The 23,394-nt window shown below is 38.6% G+C and overlaps 1 protein-coding gene across 2 annotated transcripts in view; it reads left to right on the top strand.

The window, feature by feature from the left end:
• The window catches only part of BORCS5 (BLOC-1 related complex subunit 5), a 97,921-nt gene that overhangs the window by 55,506 nt on the left and 19,021 nt on the right, over window positions 1-23,394 (top strand). For both annotated transcript variants that reach the window (XM_032347338.1, XM_032347337.1), the window contains exon 3: window positions 16,406-16,563. In XM_032347338.1, coding sequence (XP_032203229.1) covers window positions 16,406-16,563 — 158 coding nt within the window. The remainder of the gene's footprint in view (window positions 1-16,405; window positions 16,564-23,394) is intronic.

The raw sequence follows: 23,394 nt of genomic DNA on the forward strand, positions 1-23,394 counted from the left end.
ATAAAATCTTTTTTTTTTTTTAAGATTTTATTTATTTATTTGACAGAGAGAAATCACAAGTAGATGGAGAGGCAGGCAGAGAGAGAGAGAGGGAAGCAGGCTCCCTGCTGAGCAGAGAGCCTGATGTGGGACTCGATCCCAGGACCCTGAGATCACAACCTGAGCCGAAGGCAGCAGCTTAACCCACTGAGCCACCCAGGCGCCCCCTCAAATAAAATCTTAAAACAAAACAAAACAGTATAGTTTTCTGCATTGACTTACTCTTCCTTTCACAAATAATTTATAGCTTGTAAGGCTGATGCATTTTATCTCTTTTCATTTATTTAAAGATTTTATTGATATATTTGACAGACAGAGATCACAAGTAGGCAGAGAGGCAGGTGGGGGCAGGGGGAAAGCAGGCTCCCTGCTGAACAGAGAGTCTGATGCGGGGATCCCAGGACCCTGAGATCATGACCTGAGCCGAAGGCAGAAACTTAACCCACTGAGCCACCCAGGAGCCCCAAGGCTGAAAACATTTTAAAGTAAAATTTCTTTCAAAATTGAAATCAGTCCTCTCAAACCCTACCACTGCTTTATCGACTAAGTTGATGTAATATTCTAAGTCCTTTGTTCTCATTTCAACACCATTTATATTCTCATCACCAGTGTACAGGCATTCCAATTTTTCCATGTCCTCACCAATACTTGTTATTTTCTATTGTTAGGGTAATAACCATCCTCATGGTTTAGTGGTATCTCATTGTGGTTCTGTTTTGCAATTCCCTAATGAGTGATGTTGGGCATCTTTAATGTGCTAAGTGACATTTGTATATTTTCCTTGGAGAGGTGTCTACTACATCATCTGCCCATTTATGAATTGGGTTTTGAGACTTTTCCTTCCTTTTTAAATTTTAGCTTTTATTCTCATTGGCATTGTATTTAACTCCTGCTGCTTCTGGTAATCTGCTTGAGGAAGAGGATGACTTCTTTATGATTTCCCACAGTGCTGGTATACAGAAGGAGGTGCTAGCAAGTACTTGTAGTGTGGTAGGGCTGGCCAGTTATTCAGGCAGATTTTGCAGCCTGCTTATTTAACTATGGCAACAGCTGGTAGTTGGAGATGGGGACACTGAAGAAATTAACATGAACTGAGTTCCTGTTCTGTGCCAGATGCTATGCTCTGCATAACCTCATATAATTATCATAGTACTCTTTTAACTAGATAGTATTAAATTTTTTTTAAAAATGGATAAACTGTTTGAGTTCAAGGAAGTTAAAATCCTACTTTTACATCACATAGGTAGTAAATGGCTGTCTCCGGATTCAAATTCCCAGGTCTACCCTACTCCAAAGCTCATACTCTTTTCATTTTATCATGCTGCCTCCTTCCCCTGGCCGAAATTTAACCAGAGAGCAAGACTTTGAACCTGGAAATTGTTGAAGGACGATGAGCTGAACATTCTACCTCATTGTTTGGGAGGAGAAAGTGGAGAAGATTATGAAAAGCTAAGTTAACTTCTTAATAGTGGACAGGATTTCTGGAAGACATTGAGTTGTGTCATCTGTAGGTACTGATCACCTTTGGAGAAGTTGTATCTGCTTTGGTTATAACATCTTCTACTTTTGTATCTTTGGTACCGTAAATCAAAGTCATTAGTCATAGACAAGTGGCCTAAATGGATAAACTGCTTCCTATAACTTACCACAAATTCCCCTGAAGCCTGGTGCCCCTCTACTTCTCTGAGTCTTAAGAAAGGCAAGAGTAAAAGGAACATATATTTATCAAGATCCTACTGTATGATTGGCAAACTGTAAAGGGAGATGATTATTATTCAGGCTTTACATATGAGAAAACTGAAGCTCAGAGATCTAAAATAAACCATCCAAATCACACAGCCAGTAATAATAGGGCTGAATTTGGTTTTTTTTCAGGGACTAAGCTCCCTGTCTTAGATATTTAATTATCACAGTTCTAGAGGCTGGGAAATCCAAAGTCAGGATACTGGCAGATTTAGTGATTTAGTGTCTGGTGAGGGCCTGCTTCCTTGTTCATAGATGGCCATTTTTTGTTGTGCCCTTACATGGTAGAAAGGGCAAATAAGCCCTTTGAGGTCTCTTATAAGGGCACTAATCCCATTCATGGGGGCTCCATCGTCTTGACCTAATTACCTCCTAAAGGCCCTGCCTCCTCCTACCATCACATTAGGGATTAAGTCTCTGCAAATGAATTTGGGGTATACAACATTCAGTCTATAGCAAACTTAATGAGAAAGTTCTTTATTGGCCCTCTGGTACTTATTGGAAATGGTTAGGAGGTTGTTTCTCTTCACACCAAACATTGTGGTGAGTTGGCATATTATTGTGGGCTTGTCTACACTGGTGGTCTCATAGACCTCATGGTTTAACCAAAACCATGATGAGGGCCTATCTGGATGGCTTCTTCTCCTAGGTGAGATTGGTGCTCCTCTGACATGTATCTGAATGGAGGTAAAAGTTCCTAAGGGAACCAGTCATGGAGGGCACTCTTTTTCTGGATACCCCAAAGGAATTGATTACCAGTCTACATCCTAAGATCCTGTCCAAGTTGGGCTAATATTTTTAGACTTTTCCTCTCTTTAAAAGAAGAGAACTTGGGACGCCTGGGTGGCTCAGTTGGTTAAGCAGCTGCCTTCGGCTCAGATCATGATCCCAGCGTCCTGGGATTGAGTCCCACATCGGGCTCCTTGCTCGGCAGGGAGCCTGCTTCTCCCTCTGCCTCTGCCTGCCATTCTGTCCACCTGTGCTCGCTCTCTCTCCCTCTCTCTCTGACAAATAAATAAATAAAATCTTTAAAAATAAATAAATAAATAAATAAATTTAAAGGAAGAGAACTTTTGAGAACTGAAGTTTATTTTATTTAATTATTTATTTTAAAAATTTATTTGTTTATTTCACAGAGAGTACAAGACAGTACAAGCAGGGGGAAGGGCAGAGGGAGAGGGAGAAGCAGGCTGCCCACTGAGCAGGAAGCCTGACGTGGGGTGTGATCTCAGGACCCCGGGATGGTGACCTGAGCCGAAGGCAGATGCTTAACCGACTGAGCCACACAGGTGCCCTGAGAACTAGAGTTTATATTAAGGAATACACATGGCTTATGTGCTTCTGTCTTTGAAAATAGACCATGATCAATAGAATGAAAAACCTTATTGGGGGTGCCTGGGAGGTTCAGTTGGTTAAGCATCTGTCTTTGGCTCGGGTCATGATCCCAGCTCCTGGGATCAAGTCCTGCCTTAGGCTTCCTGCTCAGCGGGGAGTCTGCTTCTCCCTCTACCCCTTCCTCCTTACTTGTGATTTCTCTTGTCTTTCCCAAATAAATAAATAAAATCTTTTTAAAAAAAAATCTTATTGGTTTGGGGGAGAATTTCTTTTTTTATAAACTGTTGCTCAATTATACCTTCACAGTAACATTGGTCATAGATTACTTATGTGTAGATTTTAGGATTCTGTAGCAGGAAATGGAGCTTATTATACTGTTTCTCAAATAGAGGCCTCACTACTCATAATACTCGTTTTTAGTCTTGGAAGGAGCTAAGCCTTTAAAAGTAAAGGAATTCAGTTTGTTAATAGCCTAGATTAATACCCATATGGTTCTGTTCTATACTTTAAGAAAAATGCACTTTTCCTACCTGATATTTCAAAAAGAATAAGATTGCTCAGCAAAATATTTCCCAGATCTTTAACCCTGATGATTTTTCCACTCAACACTTTGCACAAAGAGGGAGGTGCAGATGGCAGTTTGCTGGATCTGTGTAATAATTAGTCTTGGTCCTCACTCATTCTGTGGAGCCCACTCTCCATTCCTGTATAAACAGAGTAGCTTCAACTAGGATCTAATAGGGTCTTAAGAAATTCCTCCAGAATTTACTGCTGGTCAATATGGAATCTATTAGATGAGGTTTTTAACTCAGTAAATACTTTGTATGCATCACTGTTTTAAAGCTAAAGAAGAATTAGGAAACTGAGGGTAATGAGCCTGTTCTCTTACACAGTAAGGAAGACATAGTTTAGAAATTTTACATGAAAAGCTAATCCTAAATATGTGGAAGAATAGAGTATTAGGACTGAAGTGTTATAACAGCTCTAATTTTTTAATAGCTCAGGAAAAGAAAACAGACAAAGGTGAAGTAGAATAAAATGTTACCTGTTGAATCTAGATGGGGAAAAATTTATATACATATATATATATATATAAATTTCTTTTTATATGTTTGAAATTTTATATAATAAAAAGTTAAAAAAAAATCTTGACCATAGAGAACATTTATAAAACTATACAAAAATAACTTCAAGATGATATATAGTTTATTCTCTATTACTTAGGGCTTAGGTTCTTTTTTTTTATATACTTTTTTAAAAGAAGATTTTATTTTTATTTATTTATTTGACAGAGAGCGGGAGAACACACAAGCAGTGGGAACAGAGAGGGAGTGAGAAGCAGACTCCCTACTGAGCAGGGAGCCTGATGTGGGACTCAATCCCAGGACGCTGGGATCATGACCCGAGCTGAAGGCAGACGCTTAACCATCTGAGCCACCCAGGCGCCCAGAGCTAGGTTCTTGTTAGAGTTGGCTAGTAAGAATTAAAACATAGGTGTAATCCTAGAGGCTCTCAGAGGCCAGGCAGCTAATGTGAATGAGGGCAGCGGGCTGGTCATAAGGCAGTAGGAAGTGGTGGGGATTGAGAGAACAGGAGAGTATTTACCTCACTGAAAAATCCAGTCTTTTAAAAAAAACTTCAATGTGTATTCAGAATAAAACCAGTTTGAAGGGCTGGCAATTTGTGGTCTCCTACAAATGATGAAATTTACCATCTCTAAATATACCCAGTTTTCTGTTCTCCCTCCTACTTCTATCAGTAGATAGTAGGAGTGGTTTCGTCATCAAAATGAGGGAAATGGGTTCCTTGACACTTGAAAGTGACAGGAAATCTTTACTTACTGCCTCCAAATTGGCCTCTGTTGCCACAGCTTTGTAGCTTCAGGAGAAAAGTGGCTTGTCATCTTTTTTTCTTTTTTTTTTTTTTTTTTTTTCCCCCTCCTGTCTTGCTCCTCCTGAGATCTGGAGCAAGATTTGTGGTTAATTTTCAGAGACTCCTGTGAGTTGAAAAAAAGCACATTATGATAATAGACTCATCTACCTGGGGTGGTTTCTGGATGATTGGAAGGGGTACAATTGTAATTTATGAGAGTGATTTAAAGTATAATTTCTTTGTCTTTGAAGTTGGCTGCAACCCAATTTGAACCATGTTGGTGTGCCTTCTAGACTTCAGCAGCTTTTTAAAAAGCCCTTTTCCCATTTTTTTTTTCTTTTTTAAAGAGGAAGGGTAAAGGTTTTGTTTTATGAGCTACAGTGGGTTGTGGCTTCTCTGCTTCAGCCTTCTGGAAGCTTGGGCTGGCTCTGACTTTTCCATTCTTGTATGCAAGCTCCCAGTGGTCTCAAGCACTGGGAATCTTCCTCATTCTCTTTAGAAGAGCAGATTCAGATTGAGACCAGGTGTCTTTCTTAAGTATATGTGGAGAACACAGAGTAGGTTTCTCTGTTCTCTGAGAAAGCTTTTTTCTTCCTGACTCTTCCTCAGCTCACTCTTTGCTTGGAATCTCAACAGTAGAATGCATCCTCCTAACCTAAACTGAGAACATTTTACATGCCAGGTGCTGTATGGTAGAGGTAAAAAGATAGGTAAAATATGGTCTCCACCTTCTACCAGTTTACAGTTTTGTTATGAGGCTTTTAATTGCCTTGAAGTTACTGCTTTAAGGTATATTCAGCCATATAAACCTTGGTGAAAATGGAAGATAAGTAACTGGCTTTGGCTTATGTAGTTGGGGATACTTGAGACAAGGAAAGAGAGGAGAACTGCCCTATAAGTAAGATGTTATTTACAGATGATGAGAAAGCCCTTGGTCACCTTTTGTTAAAATGAGTTTATTTACTTAAAAGTTTTTGGAAGGAAAATACATTTTTTACACATGGTAGTTTACTCAATACAGTATCCTATATACCTTTTTTTATTAATATCTTGGGTTGTTTTTTTTTAAAGAGTTTTTATTTATTTATTTGACAGACAGAGATCACAAGTAGGCAGAGAGGCAGGCAGAGAGAGAGGGAGGGAAGCAGGCTCCCCGCTGAGTAGAGAGCCCGATGCGGGGCTCGATCCTAGAACCCTGGGATCATGTCCTGAGCCAAAGGCAGAGAGGCCTTAACCCACTGAGCCACCCAGGCGCCTCTAATATCTTGTTTATTTTTTAAAAAATTATTTATTTGAAAGAGAGAGATCACAAGTAGGCAGAGAGGCAGGCAGAGAGAGAGAGAGGGAAGCAGGCTCCCCGCTGAGCAGAGAGCCCAATGCGGGGCTCGATCCCAGGACCTTGAGATCACGACCTGAGCCGAAGGCAGAGGCTTAACCCACTGAGCCTCTCAGGTGCCCCAATATCTTTTTTTTTTTTTTTTAAAGCACTTGTTAACATTTAATGAACCTCCCTCCCTATGGCTTTAAGCTACCAGGACACAGTACCCTCCCCCCCCATATTCTCTTTATCAATCCTGCTGAAGACTTTGACCTTCACATTGACATGCTGCTTTGAGAGCTTTACCTTCCCCAGAACTTTGAAGAAGCCTGAATTGCACCACATTGGTGATAGGAGCAGCTCCCGGCTTGTTTTTGGCCACTTTACCCATGTCTGCTCACTAACCAAGGTCCACAATTCATCAAGGTTGACAGGTGGGCAGAAGCTCTCATTCCTAAGTGGTAAGACCTCATACCAAGTTTCCCCAAGTAACCTGAGTGATGTCTGTTTACCCCAGCCTTCTGGGTGCTTCTGCTGTTTGCCCATGTGGCCATGGCTAAATCACATGATCCCCAACTTTTCAGGTCTTCCTCAGTCTGGATGGCAGCCTAGGCTGCCAAAGGAGGTATTACCTAATATCATATGGAGACTTTTCTGTGTGAAAATATACAGAGCTCCTTTGTTGTTTTCTGTGGTCATATATCTGTGGATATACCTTGGTTTAATTAACAAGCTCCCTATTGATGGACACTGAGTGTTTGCACATATTTTAATATGACAGTCACCACTGTAACAAATAATTTGGTGTATATCTTATACAAAATTTAGCATGTGTGCTAATTTATGTGTAAATTCCTAGTAGTGAAATTGCTGCATCAAGGGCTTTAAAGATTTGTAATTTTGATATCCATGTCAAATTGCCATCAGTGGGGGTGTTCATGACTTACAGGCTAAGCAATGCCTGTTTCTTCATAGTTCCACCCACAGAGATTTTAATCATACTTCTGGTTTTTACCAATGTGAAAGGTGACAAATGGCCTTGCAGTCAAGTTTTGATTTCTCTTATGCTTATGATGAATAAGGTTGTACATCTTTTCTTATAGCTGAGGCATTGATAGTTCCTTTTCTGAGAAATGACTATTAACATCTTTGCCCATCTTTCTTTTGCTGATTTATAACTTAACAGTTTCTAGGAGTTCTTTATATTAGTTTATTATTATATATTAGTTTATTATATTATATATTATTACATAATATATAAAATATATAATTATATACATTATATATTATATATTAGTTTATTATTATATATTAGCATATAGTTTGCTCTATGTGATATGAGTTGCAGACATATTTTCCCAGGGGTGTTCTTTTTTTTTTTTTTTAAACATACAGTGTTTTTTGCCATGAGGAATCTTGATTTTTATACTGTTGAATTTATCAGTGTTTCCATTTGGCCCTTGCATTATCCTGGCCCAATATTGATAGCACAAAATCATTAATTCTTCTTTCCATGGCCTCTTCTCACTCTGTTCCTACTTCTGGGATTGAAGACAATCAATCTTCTTCAAGTCTGTTCTTGGGACTGCATCTTTGTCAGTTTTAGTCCTTAGTAATTAGTCCTTGATAATTTGGCTCAGAGATTTTAGTCATCTAAAAAGTTTCCCATTTTCTTGATCTCAGGCACTCCAGAAAACTGTTCAGCATTTTCTTATAAAACAAAACATATGATTAACATGCAACCCAGCAATTGCAGTCTTGGGGCATTTATCCCAGAGAAATGAAAATTTGTTTATACAAAGACCTGTGCACCACTATTCATAGCAGCTCTGTTTTTAATGGCCCCCAAACTGGAAACTACCCAAATGTTCTTCAGTAGGTAGATGGTTAAGCAAACTCTGTACATACATACCATGGACTACTGCTCAAAAATAAGAAGGAACAAACTACTGAAACACACAACAACTTCGATGAATCTCTCGTGTATTATGTTGGGTGAAAAAAATCAGTCCCCAAAGGTTACATATTATATTATCCCATTTATAAAACATTTTTGAAATGACAGAATTTTAAAAATGGTGAACAGATTAGTGGTTGCCAGGGATTAGGGATGGGGAGGGAAATGAGAGAGAGGTGGATGCGGTTCTAAAAAGCAACACAGATCTTTGGTGATGGAACAGCTCAGGGTCTGACTGCGGTGGTGCATACATGAACATACACATGTGAAAAAATTATATAGGACTAAATCTGAGTAGACATCCTCATCTGGGCGGGATACATTCCAAGACCCACAGTGGATGCCTGCAACTGAACAGTACTGAACCTTATATACACTAGGTTTTTTCCTGTAGATACATACCTGTTATAATGTTTAACCAATAAATTAAGAACAGTAAGATTAATAAAACTAATAATAAAACAGAACAGTTATAACACTATACAGTAATAAAAGTTATGTGAATATGTGCTCTCTCTGTCTCAAAATGCCTTACTGTCCTGTACTCACCCTTCTTGTCATGACATGAGATGATAAAATGCCTACATGATGAGATGAAGTGAGGCGAATCATGTAGGCATTGTTATATACTGTTAGGCTACTATTGACCTTTTGACAATGTGTCAAGAGTATCATCTGCTTCTGGACTGCAGTTGACCACTACTGTAACCAGGCGTGTGTGCTCATGAATGCACGCACACACACACAAACACACACGAGTGCAAGTAAAATGAGCATATCTGAATAAGATCAGTGGATTGTATCACTGTCAATATCCTGGTTGTGATGTTGTATTGTAGGTTTGCAAGGTGTTGCCTTTTGGGCAAGTCGATTAAAGGTATACACAAGATCCTATATAGGAGCTCAATAAAAGTTTCAATTAAAAAACAAATCCCGGGACGCCTGGGTGGCTCAGTTGGTTAAGCAGCTGCCTTCGGCTCAGGTCATGATCCCAGCGTCCTGGGATCGAGTCCCACATCGGGCTCCTTGCTCGGCAGGGAGCCTGCTTCTCCCTCTGCCTCTGCCTGCCATTCTGTCTGCCTGTGCTCGCTCTCTCTTCCTCTCTCTGACAAATAAATAAAATCTTAAAAAAAAAAAAATCCCATTTCTGCAAATAGCTTCATCAAAAGCTACTGCACGGAGGCAGGTTCAGCTGGAGAAACTGGTGTTGTGCTGTGCTAGGATCAGCAATTAGAGCTGCTGAGGGAGCTAGTACTGGCAGTGGAATGTGGGGGAACAGAGCAGTGCCTCAAGTTCAACCTAACACCGTGAGGTGAGCTGAAGATCTGAGAACACTGACTGTCATTTCCAAGGATTCTGTAGGGTAGCACAACTGTGTAGCCCATCATACAGCCTGTTGAAGTATGGGTTGGCGGGGGGGTGGGGAGAAGACTGGTTTAAGTTCTAGTACCTCAGAAATCAGTGAAGGTTTGACATCAGTGATAAGAGGCAGGAATGAGGAGGGAGGATGAGCTTTGATGTGGGTGGGTTTATCCTGATCATGCCCAGCATGTGCCCCATTGCCATATTTATTTTGGCATACCCTATGCTGTATCATTGGCTCTGGTACGAAACAGTGTTGTTCTCAAAGTGTGGTGGGCTATCTCTGAAATTCTCAGGATCCTGCTAGGGATTCCCTGAGGACAAAACTATTTTCACAATAATATGAAGACATTTGCCAATTACTCTCATGCTCTTAGAAATGTACGATGGAGTTTTCCGGAAGCTACATGTTGTAAAAGCAACATAATAAATGCAGAAGCAGATATGAGAGTCCCCAACTGTTTTCTGTTAAGCCAGACATTGAAAAAACTTATAAAATTTAAGCCAGTGCCACTCTTCTCACTTTTTTGTTTTGGAAACTATAGTTACTTCTTTTAAATACGTTATTTATGTTAAAATATAATGAGATTATTATTGTTATTTTAAAATAATTTAATAAATATTTCAGAATTTTCTCAGTTTTAATTTTTAATAGATGAATATTGTTATAAATCACATAAACAAAAGCATTTTGGGGTCCTCAGTAATTTTTGAAAAGGTAAAGGACTCCTAATACCAAAAAGTTTGTGAACCTTTGGTTTGGCAGAAAGTGCCTGACCAAAAGTTGATATGCTTGAGTTTTAGTCAAGACTTTGCTGTGTGACTATGGACAAGTCATTTAGCATTTTTAGTTTTTCTTTCTTTCTTTCTTTCTTTTTTTTAAATTGAGTTTTTCTTACATAAATGCTAATAATTACCCTGAACTACCTGCTACACCTTAAAGAAAAATAAGGTAAGTTTATATGAAAGGCTTTGAAAATAAAATGTCCTATAACATGTAAAGAATTTAATAGTTATGCAACAAAACTGATGTTGAAAGAAAGCATAAAGAACAGGAGTTTCTGACATTCTATTCACTTTAATTTTTTTCATTTTTGCATCTCCTCCTAACAGGTTCCTTTAGATTTTATTTGTTTCTCAGTTTTTCAAACAACCATTTAAAAAAGTTTATTAAGTATAGTTGACATACAATGTATTAGTTTCAGATGTACAACATAGTGATTCCACAATTCTATACATTACTCAAAGCTCACCAGAAGTGTAGTCAACATTTGTCACCATACAACATTATTACAGTATTATTGACTATATTCCCTGTTCTCTACTTTTGATCCCCATGACTTATTTTATAACTGGAAATGTGTACTTCTCAATCCCCTTCATCTATTTCACCCATCCCCCCACCCATGTCCCCTCTGGCAGCCACCAGTTCTCTGTATTTAAGAGATTCCATATGTAAGTGAAATCATATGTTGTCTTCCTCTGTCTGAATTACATTACTTACTGTTATACCCTATAGATCCATCCGTGTTATCACAAATGGCAAGATGTCATTCTTTTTTAGGACAAATATTCCTCTGTGTGTGTGTGTGTGTGTGTGTGTGTGTGTGTGTGTGTGTCTTTGTGTCTTCTAGATCTGCATATATTCTTTATCCATTCATCTTTGATGGCCATGTAGGCTGCCTCTATAATTTGGCTATTATGAATGATGCTATGATAAACATAAGGGTACATATATCTTTTCAAATTAGTGTTTTCATTTTCTTTGGGTAAATTTTCAGTAGTGGAATTACTGGGTCATATGGTATTTCTATTTTTAATTTTTTTGAGGAACCTCCAAACTGTTTTTTGCAATGGTTTCACCTATTTACATTCCCACCACGATGCTGAGGGTTCCCTTTTCTCCACATCCTTGCCAACACTTGATATTTCTCGTGTTTTTAATACTAGTCATTCTGACTGTTGCAAGGGGGTTATCTCATTGTGGTTTTGATTTGCATTTCTCTGATGATTAATGATGTTGAGCATCTTTTCCATATGTCATGAACCATCCATATATCTTTGGGAAAATAACTGTTGAAGTCCTCTACCCATTTTTAAATCAGATTGATTGGGTTTTTCTGGTGTTGTCTAAGTTCTTTATGTATTTTGGGTCTTTATGTATTTTGGGTATTAGCCCCTTCTCAGCTATATCTTTGGTAAATATCTTCTCCCATTCACTCAGTTGCCTTTTTTTTTGTTGATGGTTTTGGTTTTTGCTGTGTAAAAGCTTTTTAATTTTCATATAGTCTCAATAATTTATTTTTGCTTTTGTTTCCCTTTCCCAAAGAGAAATATCCATAAATATGTTGTAAGGCTGAAGTCCAAGAGATAACTATGTTTTCTTTTATGGTTTCAGGTTGCACGCTTAGGTCTTGAATTCGTTTTGAGTTTACTTTTGTGTATGGTGTTAAGACAGTGGTCCAGCTTCATTCTTTTGCATGTAGCTGTCCAATTTTCCCAGCACCATTTATTGAAAAGACTGTCTTTTCCCCATTGTACATTCTTGGCTCCTTTGTTGTAGATTAATTGACCATTTTAGTGTGTCCTGTTCCATTCGTCTGTTTTTGTGCCAGTACCATACCATTTTGATTATTATAGCTTTGTATTATATCTTGAAGTGTGGGGTTATGATTTGTTGTTCTTTTTCAAGATTGCTTTGGCTATTCCAGGTCTTTTGTGGTTCCTGTATAATTTTAGGATTGTTTGTTCCAGTTCCATGAAAAATGCTATTGATATATTTTTTAATTATTTTTATTAACATGTAATGTATTATTTGCCCCAGGGGTACTGGTCTGTGAATCATCAGGCTTACACATTTCACAGCACTCGCTATAGCACATACCCTCCCCAATGTCCATAACCCAACTACCCTCTCCCTACCACACCACCCCCTAGCAACCCTGTTTGTTTTGTGAGATTGAGTCTCTTATGGTTTGTCTCCCTCCTAATCCCATCTTGTTTCATTTTTTCCTTCTGTACTCCCCAAACTTCCCACCCTGCCTCTCAAATTCCTCAGCTATTGGTTTTTATAGGGATTGCACTGAATCTGTGGATTGCTTTGGGAAGTATGGACATTTTAATGAAACTAATCCATGCACATGGTATATTTTTCCATTAGCTCCATATTCAGTTTATTTCATCAGTATCTTATAGTTTTCAGAGTTTAGGTCTTTTACCTCCTTGTTTAAATTTATACCTAGGTATTTTATTATTTTGGGTGCAATTTTTTTTAAAGATTCTATTTATTTATTTATTTGAGAGAGAGAGAGAGAGAGAGCATGAGCAGGGGGAGGGGCAGAGAGAGAGAGAAGCAGACTCCCCTGCTGAACTGGGAGCCTGATGTGGGACTTGATCCCAGGAACCTGGGATCATGACCTGAGCTGAAGGCAGACAGTTAACTGACTGAGCCACCCAGGCACCCCTTAGGTGCAATTTTAAATGGGATTTTTAAAATTTCTGTTCCTGCTACTTTATTTATATGATATAGAAGTACAACAGGCTTATGTATATTAGTTTTTATATCCTGAAGCTTTATTGGATTCATTTATTAGTGCTTTAAAATTTTATTTATTTATTTGAGAGAGCAAGTAGGAGGAGGGAAAAGGGTAGAGGGAGAGGGAGAAGCAGGCTCCCTGCTCCCTCCCTGACATGGGGCTCAATCCCAGGACCCTGGGATCATGACTGAACTGAGAGCAGACACTTAACTGAGCCACCCAAGCGCCCCTCATTTATTAATTCTAAGGGTTTTGGTGGAGTGTTTAGGGTTTTCTATATATAGCATCACGTCTTCTGCAAATAATGACAGTTTTACTTCTTTCTTACCAATTTAGATGCTTTTCTTTCCCTTGTTGGATTGCTGAAGCTAGGAATTCTAGTACTATGTTTAATAAAAGTGGTGAGAGTGGACATTCTTGTCTTTTTTCTGAATTGAGAGGAAAAGCTTTCAGTTTTTTACCATTGAGTGTGATGTGAGCTGTGTTTCATACTTTATTATGTTGAGATATGTTGCTATAAACCCACTTTATTGAGAGTTTTTAATCATCAACAGATACTGTATTTGTCAAATACTGTTTCTGAATCTGTTGAGATGATTGTATGGTTTCTGTCTTTTCTTTTGTTAATATGATGTATAACATTCACTGATTTCTGAATATTGAACCACCCTTGCATGTGTGAAATAAATCTCACTTCATTGTGGTGAATGATCTTTTAATGTATTGTTGAATTCGGTTTGCTCATATTTTGTTGAGGATTTTTGCATCTGTGTTCATCAGGGATATTGGCCTTTGTTTTTGTTTGTTTATACTGTCTTTGGTTTTGGTAATGGTAATGCTGGCCTGGAAGAATGAATTTATAAGTTTTCCTTCCTCTTCTGTTTTTTGAAATAGTTTGAGAAGAATAGGCTTTCACTTTTTTTAAAATGCTTGATATAATTTATCTGTGAAGCCATCTGGTCCTGGACTTTGGTTTGAAAGGAGTTTGTTATTGTTGTTGTTGTTTTTATTACTGATTCAATTTTATAACTAGTAATTGGCTTGTTCAAATTTTCTGTTCTTCCTTACTTAGTTTTGGAAGATTGTATGTCTAGGAATTTATCCATTTCTTCTAGGTTGTCCAATTTGTTGGCATATAAGTTTTCATGGTAGTCTCTTATAATTCTTTGTATTCTGTGATATCAGTTATTATTTCTCCTCCTCCATTTCTGATTTTGAATCTTCTCTCTCTCTCTTTTTTTTTTCTTGATGAGTCTGGCGGAACTTTATCAATTTTGTTTTTCTTTTTAAAGAACCAGCTCTTGGCTTCATTGATCTTTTCTTGTTTTTTAGTCTCAATTTATTTCCACTCTCATCTTTATTGTTTGCTTCCTTTTACTAACTTTGGGTATCATTCTCTTTTTTTTTTCTAGTTTCTTAAATGTCAGGTTAGGATTGTTTATTTGAGATTTGTCTCGCTTTTTGAAGTAGGCTTGTATCACTATAAGCTCCCATCTTAGAACTGCTTTTCCTGTGTCACAAAAATTTTGGACCATTTCATTTGTCTCCATGTATTTTTTATTTCCTCTTTGATTTATTTATTGACTCATTGGCTATTTAGTGGCATGTTGTTTAGCCTCCATGTGTTTGTATTTTTTCTGGTTCTTTTTTTAATCGTTTTTTTTTTTTTTTTTTTTTTTAAGATTTTATTCCTTTGTCAGAGACAGAATGCACAAGCAGGGGGAGCTGCAGGCAGAGGGAAAAGCAGGTTCCCTGCTGAGCAAGGAGCCCGATTCAGGACTTGATCCCAGGACCCTGGGATCATGACTTGAGCTGAAGGCACTCTTAACAGACCAAGCTACCAGGTGTCCCTCCATTTTTTTTTTCATGTAATTGATTTCTAGTTTCATAGCATTGTAGTTGGAAAAGGTGCTTGATATGATTTCAGTCTTCTTAGATTTATTAAGACTTGTCTTGCAGCCTAATATGTGGTGTGTTCTGGAGAATGTTTCATATACACCTAAAAAGAATGTGTATTCTGGGGCGCCTGGGTGACTCAATCGGTTAATCGTCTGCCTTCAGCTCAAGTCATGATCCCAGGATCCTGGAATCGAGCCCTGTGTCAGGCTCCTTGCTCAGCGTGGTGTCTGCTTGTCCCGCTCCCTCTGCCCCTCCCTCCTGCTTGTGCTCTTTTTCTCAATAAGTAAATAAATAAATCTTCGAAGAAAAAAAAAAAGAATGCATATTCAGCCATCTTTGGATGGAATGTTTGTCTGTTAGGTCCATCTGATATAATGTGTTGTTCCAAGCCACTGTTTCCTTATTGATTTTCTGTCTAATTTATCTAATTCTGTCTGATTTATCTTTTGATGAAAGTGTGATATTAGGGCACCTGGGTGGCTCAGTGGGTTAAGCCGCTGCCTTCGGCTCAGGTCATGATCTCAGGGTCCTGGGATCGAGTCCCGCATCAGGCTCTCTGCTCAGCAGGGAGCCTGCTTCCTCCTCTCTCTCTCTGCCTGCCTCTCTGCCTACTTGTGATCTCTCTCTGTCAAATAAATAAAATCTTTAAAAAAAAAAAAAAGAAAGTGTGATATTAAAGTCCCCTACTGTTCAGTTTCTTCCTTTATATCTGTATTTGTTTCTTGTATTTAGATGCTCCAGTGTTGGGTGCATCAATATTTGTAATTGTTATAGCCTCTTAACGGATTGATCCCTTTATTGTTATGTAATGCCCTTCTTTGTCTCTGGCTGCAGCCTTTGTTTTAAAGTCACATGATCTTATATTATTAAAAGATGTATTAAAACATCTTCCAAAGTTTTCATTCAAGTAGGGATTTATATTCCTGATACATTGAAATAGTTTCTAATGGTCAGGAGCAGTAGTCTAGAGAAACCACTTACTATGACTATACTATGCTATGTGACTTTTTTTTTTTTTTTATCTTCATCTCTCTGTGTCTTGGGTTTATCTATGAAATGGGATTAATAATACCTTACTTTCTAGGGAAATTATGATTATGAAAATAATGCATATGAAACACTTTGCCTAGTGCTTGGTCTATAAGAGATGCTCCCTCCGTGATGGTTTCTATGACTGTCATTAGCATGTAACAAAAGACGCAAGATTAAATTTTAGTCTCCTACCCCGTCTTCAGTGACCTTATTAAGTTACTTATAAATAAAACAATAAAAGTTACTTATTAATAAAACAAATTCATTAATAGTAACTTCCATTTCATTTCATTTTTTATTTTCTGTTTGAAGGGCTATTGAGTGGCCAGACTTCCCCAACAAATACCAAATTGGAGAAACTGGATTCTCAGCAGGTGTTACAGCTCTGCCTCCGATATCAGGATCATCTTCATCAGTGTGCAGAGGCCGTTGCCTTTGATCAGAATGCTTTGGTTAAACGAATCAAAGAGGTAATGTACTGTGGGAAAATAATATCACCGGCTCATTATTGTGATTTCCTCCGACTCCCAACTCCATTTGTACTGGACAGTAGAGCCAGTGATCCAAGCTTTATGGGAAATGGCCATTTTCTGATTTAGTCTTGACACCTGTCCCCATTGCTTTAGATAGATTGTCTTTCCTAGCAGTAAAATGTAATGATGAAAAGGAGTAGTTCATGGAGCTGGACAGATCTGGAATTTGAATCCTGGTTCACCACTTAATTGCTTGGGTAAGTTACTTAAGTTCTCCTGGTCTCAGTTTTCTCATCTGAAAGAGTAGTAACCTATCCCAAGGGTTGAACGAAGATTAAATTGCTCAGTAAGTGTTAGTATGGCAGGATTTTCCTGCCATACTAATTAATCTGCTCTAGCTAACATTTTATCTTTGAATTGACTTTAGCTGTTTCCTGTATGTCATTTATATTTTGTTTTCTAATAGAGTTTCAGTTGTTTGAGAGCAGGAGCCTTGATATCTCTCTCAGTTACTTTTTCACAGTATGAACATATGAAATGCTCAGTGATTTTTATTGTTTGAATGGAAACATTTAGGCCTATTCAATCCCCAAGGTTTTTGTGAGGGAAGGAGCAAGATAATTCCTGTGAAAGTACTTAGAAAACTAAAGTGCATGGTACAGATATTTAGTAATTATTGAGAATAATAAGGTACTTCTGTTAAACACTGAAATATATCATTGACTGGGCTGCTGCATGGCACAGCTCTGTGAGCACTAAGGTATAGTACAAACATTTTCCGAAGTTTTCAGGAAAGAAGAGATTGGATTGAGATTCCTGATACCTCGAAGTAGTATCACATAAAGAAAAGGTCAGGAGCTCTGTTATGGAGAAACCACTCATGTTAATGGCAACTCCTGGAGATATTTGACAAAATAGTCCTGGTCATTGATTCAGGCTTGAGAAGAAGACAGATAGGAAACACACAGAGAGTTGAGAATCACTGCAAATTCATTAACAATTAGTAATAAATGTAGTAAATCCTTAAGATAATTACAGAGTTGTCACTGGGTATATTGATTTGAATTTGCCAACACCTCCAATATTTTACTACTTACCTTTCATAAAATGTATACATATATGCTTCTCTCATGGCTTAAATTCTTTTATTTGGGGGAGCATTCCAAATTGTCATTTCATATTTTCGTAGTGGTTGGCATTATTGTGGCCTTTTAAATATTATAAGCTTATTTTACTGTATTATGATCTACAGAAATTTAAATCTCAAATCTGACTGTTTATCAGAATCTCTTGAGTTTTTCACTTGTTTAAAGACTGAGTTTTCCTTTCCTGCCAGTAGTTCTAGGATGTGGTCTATGAATCATTATTTTAATAAGCTTATCAAATGATACTGAATCCATTCTCCATTACCTGAGATTTGAGAACCACTGGTCTAGAGCACTGTTTTCCAAAATAAATTCTGTAGAACTCTTCCCATGTGAAGAAGGTCAGACTTTTTGCATATTCTGTGACTACCCTTGGAAAGTCACGATGCATATTAATCTTATTAAAAGTTCTTAGCCCCCCCCCAAAAAACTATTTGTATATTCTGAGAGTCGTGTGTAGTTTGCTTGACAAGAGGTCATGCTATGAAAGTCTGTATGAGTAAAATATTGACATATTTTTATTGAATTTTCACCTTGTATGCTCATTAGAAAATAAATATTTCAAAAACAAAACAAAAAGTTCTTAGGAATCTTACAGGAAATAAAACTGGTGTTTTTCAAACTTATTTGATCCCAGAACCCTTATCCTAGGTAATTTCTCATAGAAGTAGTGTTTTTTAAGAACATTCTTTGGGAACTGCTTTTGCAGACACAAGACCTTCCCATTTTTTATTATTGTGCTAGAAATTAACTATGATGTTAACTCGTAGAAGATTTTAGAACAACTAAATCTATGTCATGATAGTTCTCATCTTCTTTTTGAAAGGTCCTTTAGTCTATTTCTGTTGTTCTATAGTTTAGGAAAGTGTAAGACAGAAAGATTAAACGACTAGCTCAATGTCAAAGAGCTGAGTATTTTGTAGATTGTCATACTAGGTAGAGCTCCTCATTATACCTCATTTCCAAGACTCTCGAGCAGTATTTCTTGGCCCTGAATGTGTGTTAGAATCATCTGGGAATTTCTGCCTCCAGTATTTAGGATGGAAAATTTTATGCACACACACAATGAAGTAGACAAATATTGGGAACCTTCCCGTACTCATTGCCCAGCTGCTCACTGCAGGCATCAATTTGTGTAAGGTCCTATTTTGTTTATACCCTCACTCACTCCCTGCCACTTCTCCAACTGATCTATTTTGCAGTAAATCTCAGGCATATGATTTCATTCATAAATACTTAAATATGTATCTTTTTTTTTTTTAAAGATTTTTATTTAGTTATTCGACAGAGAGAGACACAGTGAGAGAGGGAACACAGCAGGGGGAGTGGGTGAGGGAGAAGCAGGCTTCCCATGGAGTAGAGAGCCTGATGCGGGGCTCGATCCCAGAACCGTGGGATCATGACCTGAGCCAAAGGCAGACACTTAACCACTGAGCCACCCAGGTGCCCCAAATATGTATCTTTTTTAAGAGAGAGCACAAGCAGCATGGGGGCACGGAGGAGAGGGAGAAAGAGAATCTTAAGCAGGCTCCGTGTGGGGCTCAATCTCATGACAGTGAGATCATGATCTAAGCCAAATCAAGAGTTGGACACTTAGGCTTAACCAACTGAGCCACCCAGACACCCCAAAGTATGTATCTTTAAAGGTAAAGGACTCTTTAAAAAACTTTCAAAATCTTCACTAGTTTTATACTTAGAGAAAAGTCATAAAAATAATTCAGAGAGTTCCTCTATACCCCTCACACAGCTTCCTCTAAAGTGAGCATTTTACAGACCCTTAGTACAATGATCAAAATTGGGAAATTGATAGCAGTTCCACACTATCAACTAAGCGGAGACCTTATTTGAATTTTACCAGTTTTTCCACTAAGAAAGCCTTTTCCAAAACCCAGCTGTAATTCTGTTGTCGTACCTAAAATAATAACACCTTAACTTATCAGTATAGCCAAAGTGCTTTAAGAAGTAGCTGATGTGGGCGCCTGGGTGGCTCAGTGGGTTAAGCCGCTGCCTTCGGCTCAGGTCATGATCTCGGGGTCCTGGGATCGAGTCCCGCATCGGGCTCTCTGCTCAGCAGGGAGCCTGCTTCCCTCTCTCTCCCTCTGCCTGCCTCTCCATCTACTTGTGATTTCTCTCTGTCAAATAAATAAATAAAAATCTTAAAAAAAAAAAAAAAGAAGTAGCTGATGTATAGGTCTCACTCTAAACCAGTTAGACACAAATTTTTCAAGGGTGGTGAGTAGGGAAGGGAGGGAGCTAGGCCTTGGTATTTATGAAGGTGCTCTAGGTGATGCTAACATGTAACCAGGGTTGAGAACCAGTGTTCTAGAGCATTCATTTAAAACAAACTGAGTTTAAAATTGTTTGAGAAACTTTGGGGTTCACTTTGAGTGGTCAGTAGTTACCCGGGATTGTTACAGAACAGAGAACACTACTCCCAGTACATGGTAGCTCGGTAGTTCTCTGAAGGTGAAGGAGTGAACACTGTAGGGTTTTTCATTAGTGACTTGGCATCTCTGTTGGTAAGTGCTAGCAGACTCCTAAAACATACACATCCATCTGTGCTCACTTCTAACCTCAGGGTTGAAATTAGTCACTTCCAAATGAATAAAGCAGAGGATGTAGTTTTGATATAACACCAACTCTTTAATATTATTCCAGATGTTTCCTGGAAATTTGGTTGCAAGCGTGAGGAAGTAACATAATGCTGTATGTGTTGAAAAATAAGGAACTTAATAACCTTGGAGAATATGTATTAGTGGAAGTGTAGAACCTGGATCAGCCAGAGACTCATAAAGTTACAGGCCTGCAGTCACTTTAAGTTTGGATCAAAGGGAAACATGGCTGTTACTGTTCTGATTCAGATAAAAAAAATCAGGGAGTTAACTAAGCTTTCCTGTTCCTAAATTTGGATGATGCTCTTGAATGAAATTCTGGGTTTTACAAATCCGTGTGTTTGAGAGAGGAGTAACTTGAGGTAGTCTTCCTTCCCAGAGAGCCTTGTAATTCACACTGACCACCAGTTTCCTTGGTGGCTCCCGGGGGATCCCTCAGTCAGCCGACCAGCATCACTGAGCAACTGTTACAGACCTACTCAGTGTGAGGGTTTTTAGGGGTTACAGAGAAACGTGACAGAGTGCCTGCTAGCTGAGAGCTTAGTCTAAGTGAGGGAACAAAGATACACTGGAAAGGTACATGAAAGATACAGCACTATTAATGGAGAGTGCCTCATTGTGCTCCCTAACTGAGGTGCTGTAAGAGTTAAAGTTCAGGATGTCCTGGAGCAGGTGAGGCTGAAGCTAACTCTTAAAGGGAACTCAAAGGGCAAATGAGTGGGAGGGGTTGGGGGGCACTGCTGGCTACAGAAACACCTTGGCAGTCTTAGAAGAAAATTAACTTTGAGGCTTCAGGGGACAGTGAAGAAACTAAACTTGTTCAAAAAATTCTACTCTGCATTAAGAACCATAGAACAGGGGCACCTGGATGGCTCAGTGGGTTAAGCCTCTGCCTTCAGCTCGGGTCATGATCTCAGGGTCCTGGGATCAAGTCCCGCATCGGGCTCTCTGCTCAGCAGGGAGCCTACTTCCCTCTCTCTCTGCCTGCCTCTCTGCTTACTTGTGATCCCTCTCTGTCAAACAAATAAAACCCTTAAAAAAAAAAAAAAAAAAAAGAACCATAGAACATTGGAATTCAAAGGACCTTAGAGACCTTCTGGTCCAGTGCCCTCATTATTTACATGCAGAAAATGAAGCCTAGTAGAGAGGGTAAGCAAGTAATCCAGGGTTGCGGAGTGAGGTAGTGGTCAAAATTATGGAATTAAAAGTGGATGAAGATCAAAGGAGGGTTTGGTGTTTTGTTTTGTTTTATAGGTGGTGTACTTGAACATGTTCACAGGTTGACAGGGAAGAGACAGAAGAGAAGAGATTGAAGATGAAGGATAGAAAGGGTCTTAGAGTAGTGTCCCTGAGGCAGCAAGAAAGGGTGGGATTTAGAACCTTATGGCATTTGTTTTGAGAGAACAAGGAGAATTGGACAAGTTTATAAAAAGAGGGTAACTGGCATAGATCCACCACCCCCAAGGAGTGTGGGTATTCTCTCTGAGGAGGGGAGGTCATTCATTGAGAGTGACCATTGGGTAGGAGTATGGTTGTGAGCCCTGGGAAGCTTGGAGGGCTCAGCTAAGGAAGGGATAACGTGTATGTCTTGTATGTGTGGGTGCTTCTGTATAGCAGTTCTACATGTAAGCTCCAGAGCCTCGTTGCCTCAGTTCAAATCCTGGCACTGCTTCTGACTAGCTTTGTGACCTTGAACAGGTAACTCACTTCTTCTGAGCATCAGTTCTTCTGTTAAATAGAGTAAGAATGGTATCCGCCTCAGAAAGGTTTTGGTAAGGGTAAATTAGTTACTCTCTAGGAAGTACTTAGGACTTTGTTTCCGTATGGTAAACACCATAGTGTTGGCTCTTGTTGGTAGTTTTTAATATAAATAATGGCTAAAGAGAAAAGCCTAACCCTAATGCTATGAATTGGCCTATATGTAGTTTCTTGATACCAGTAGCAGTCTGAATATCGACTTTTTTTAAGATGTACTTTCAACAACCCAAGTGTAATAAAAAACTAAGTAGAGGCGAAACTCAATTTTTAGCCCACTCTGGTTTCTCTCAAGCCCTGTATTTCTTTCATGCTAAGGATATGTGATATGTGTAATTTTTTGTAGTTAATTGTTTATTCCGCTTTGTGAGTAACAAGCCAGTGCCTGGGAACATGGGTCATGAGAAACGTGAAACTGGATGGCAGTGAATGATTAGTCCTTGGCTTCTAGGCTGCGGACACATGATTCTGGTCATTTCAGTGATTTTTTTTTTTTTCTGTGGTATTACATTCTTTCTAAGGTTCAAGTTCGCAGGCAGATATTTTCAGTTTTAGGTCACATCAGCCATTGAAATTTGGGTTATCTGAAAAGTGAAAGGAACATACATCTTCCTAGTAAGGGTGTCTTCCCCAGGGTCAGGGGATTTGGGAGAGGGCAGGTGGCAAATACACAGTCCCCGGAAGACGTAGTTAAGACATTTGGAGCAACTCTTGTCACTGACCTGGATCATGTTTCTGCCTTGTTGTAGTTGTTATCAATGGGTAATTATGTTCCTAGATTGGAATACTTTGTGAACTAAGAGGAAAGCACTAGGTTTGTTACTGTTACTGTGTGCTGGCTCAAAGGCCTTGAGACTAAATTCATGGTGTGATTCTGGTAGTCTGTGGTTTTCATTTTTAGATGTGCTGATAAGCATACTGTTCTAGCTAGCATAAACCAATACAAAGCATTGAGTAGCAGTTCAGATGAACAGGTGTTAAGAAAGAGTTTTGGTTCTGAGGAAGCCACATGATTACGTGAGATTACAAAGAGTTTCTCTTATGCAGCCTTTTCATTGCACAGATAAAGAAAACAACGTCCTTGAATTTCTTTGGGATTTGCACAAGATTTTTATTCTAGTTAAAATGCTAAGATATGATAAAAGATCACCAGCTCTTTTTCCTACATTACCATACTACTTACGTTCTACTTCTTTGGAATCTTTCATTTTTATTTTAGTTAGTCCTTTTTCATGCAGTAGACACTCAACTGGTGTTTGAAGAAGTGAGCTCCCAGGCATGGGCCAGCACATAGAGCTGGGCAGGGATTTCTTTCT

This window comes from Mustela erminea, chromosome 6 (genome assembly GCF_009829155.1).
Source record: "Mustela erminea isolate mMusErm1 chromosome 6, mMusErm1.Pri, whole genome shotgun sequence".
Classification (NCBI taxonomy): Eukaryota; Metazoa; Chordata; class Mammalia; order Carnivora; family Mustelidae; genus Mustela; species Mustela erminea.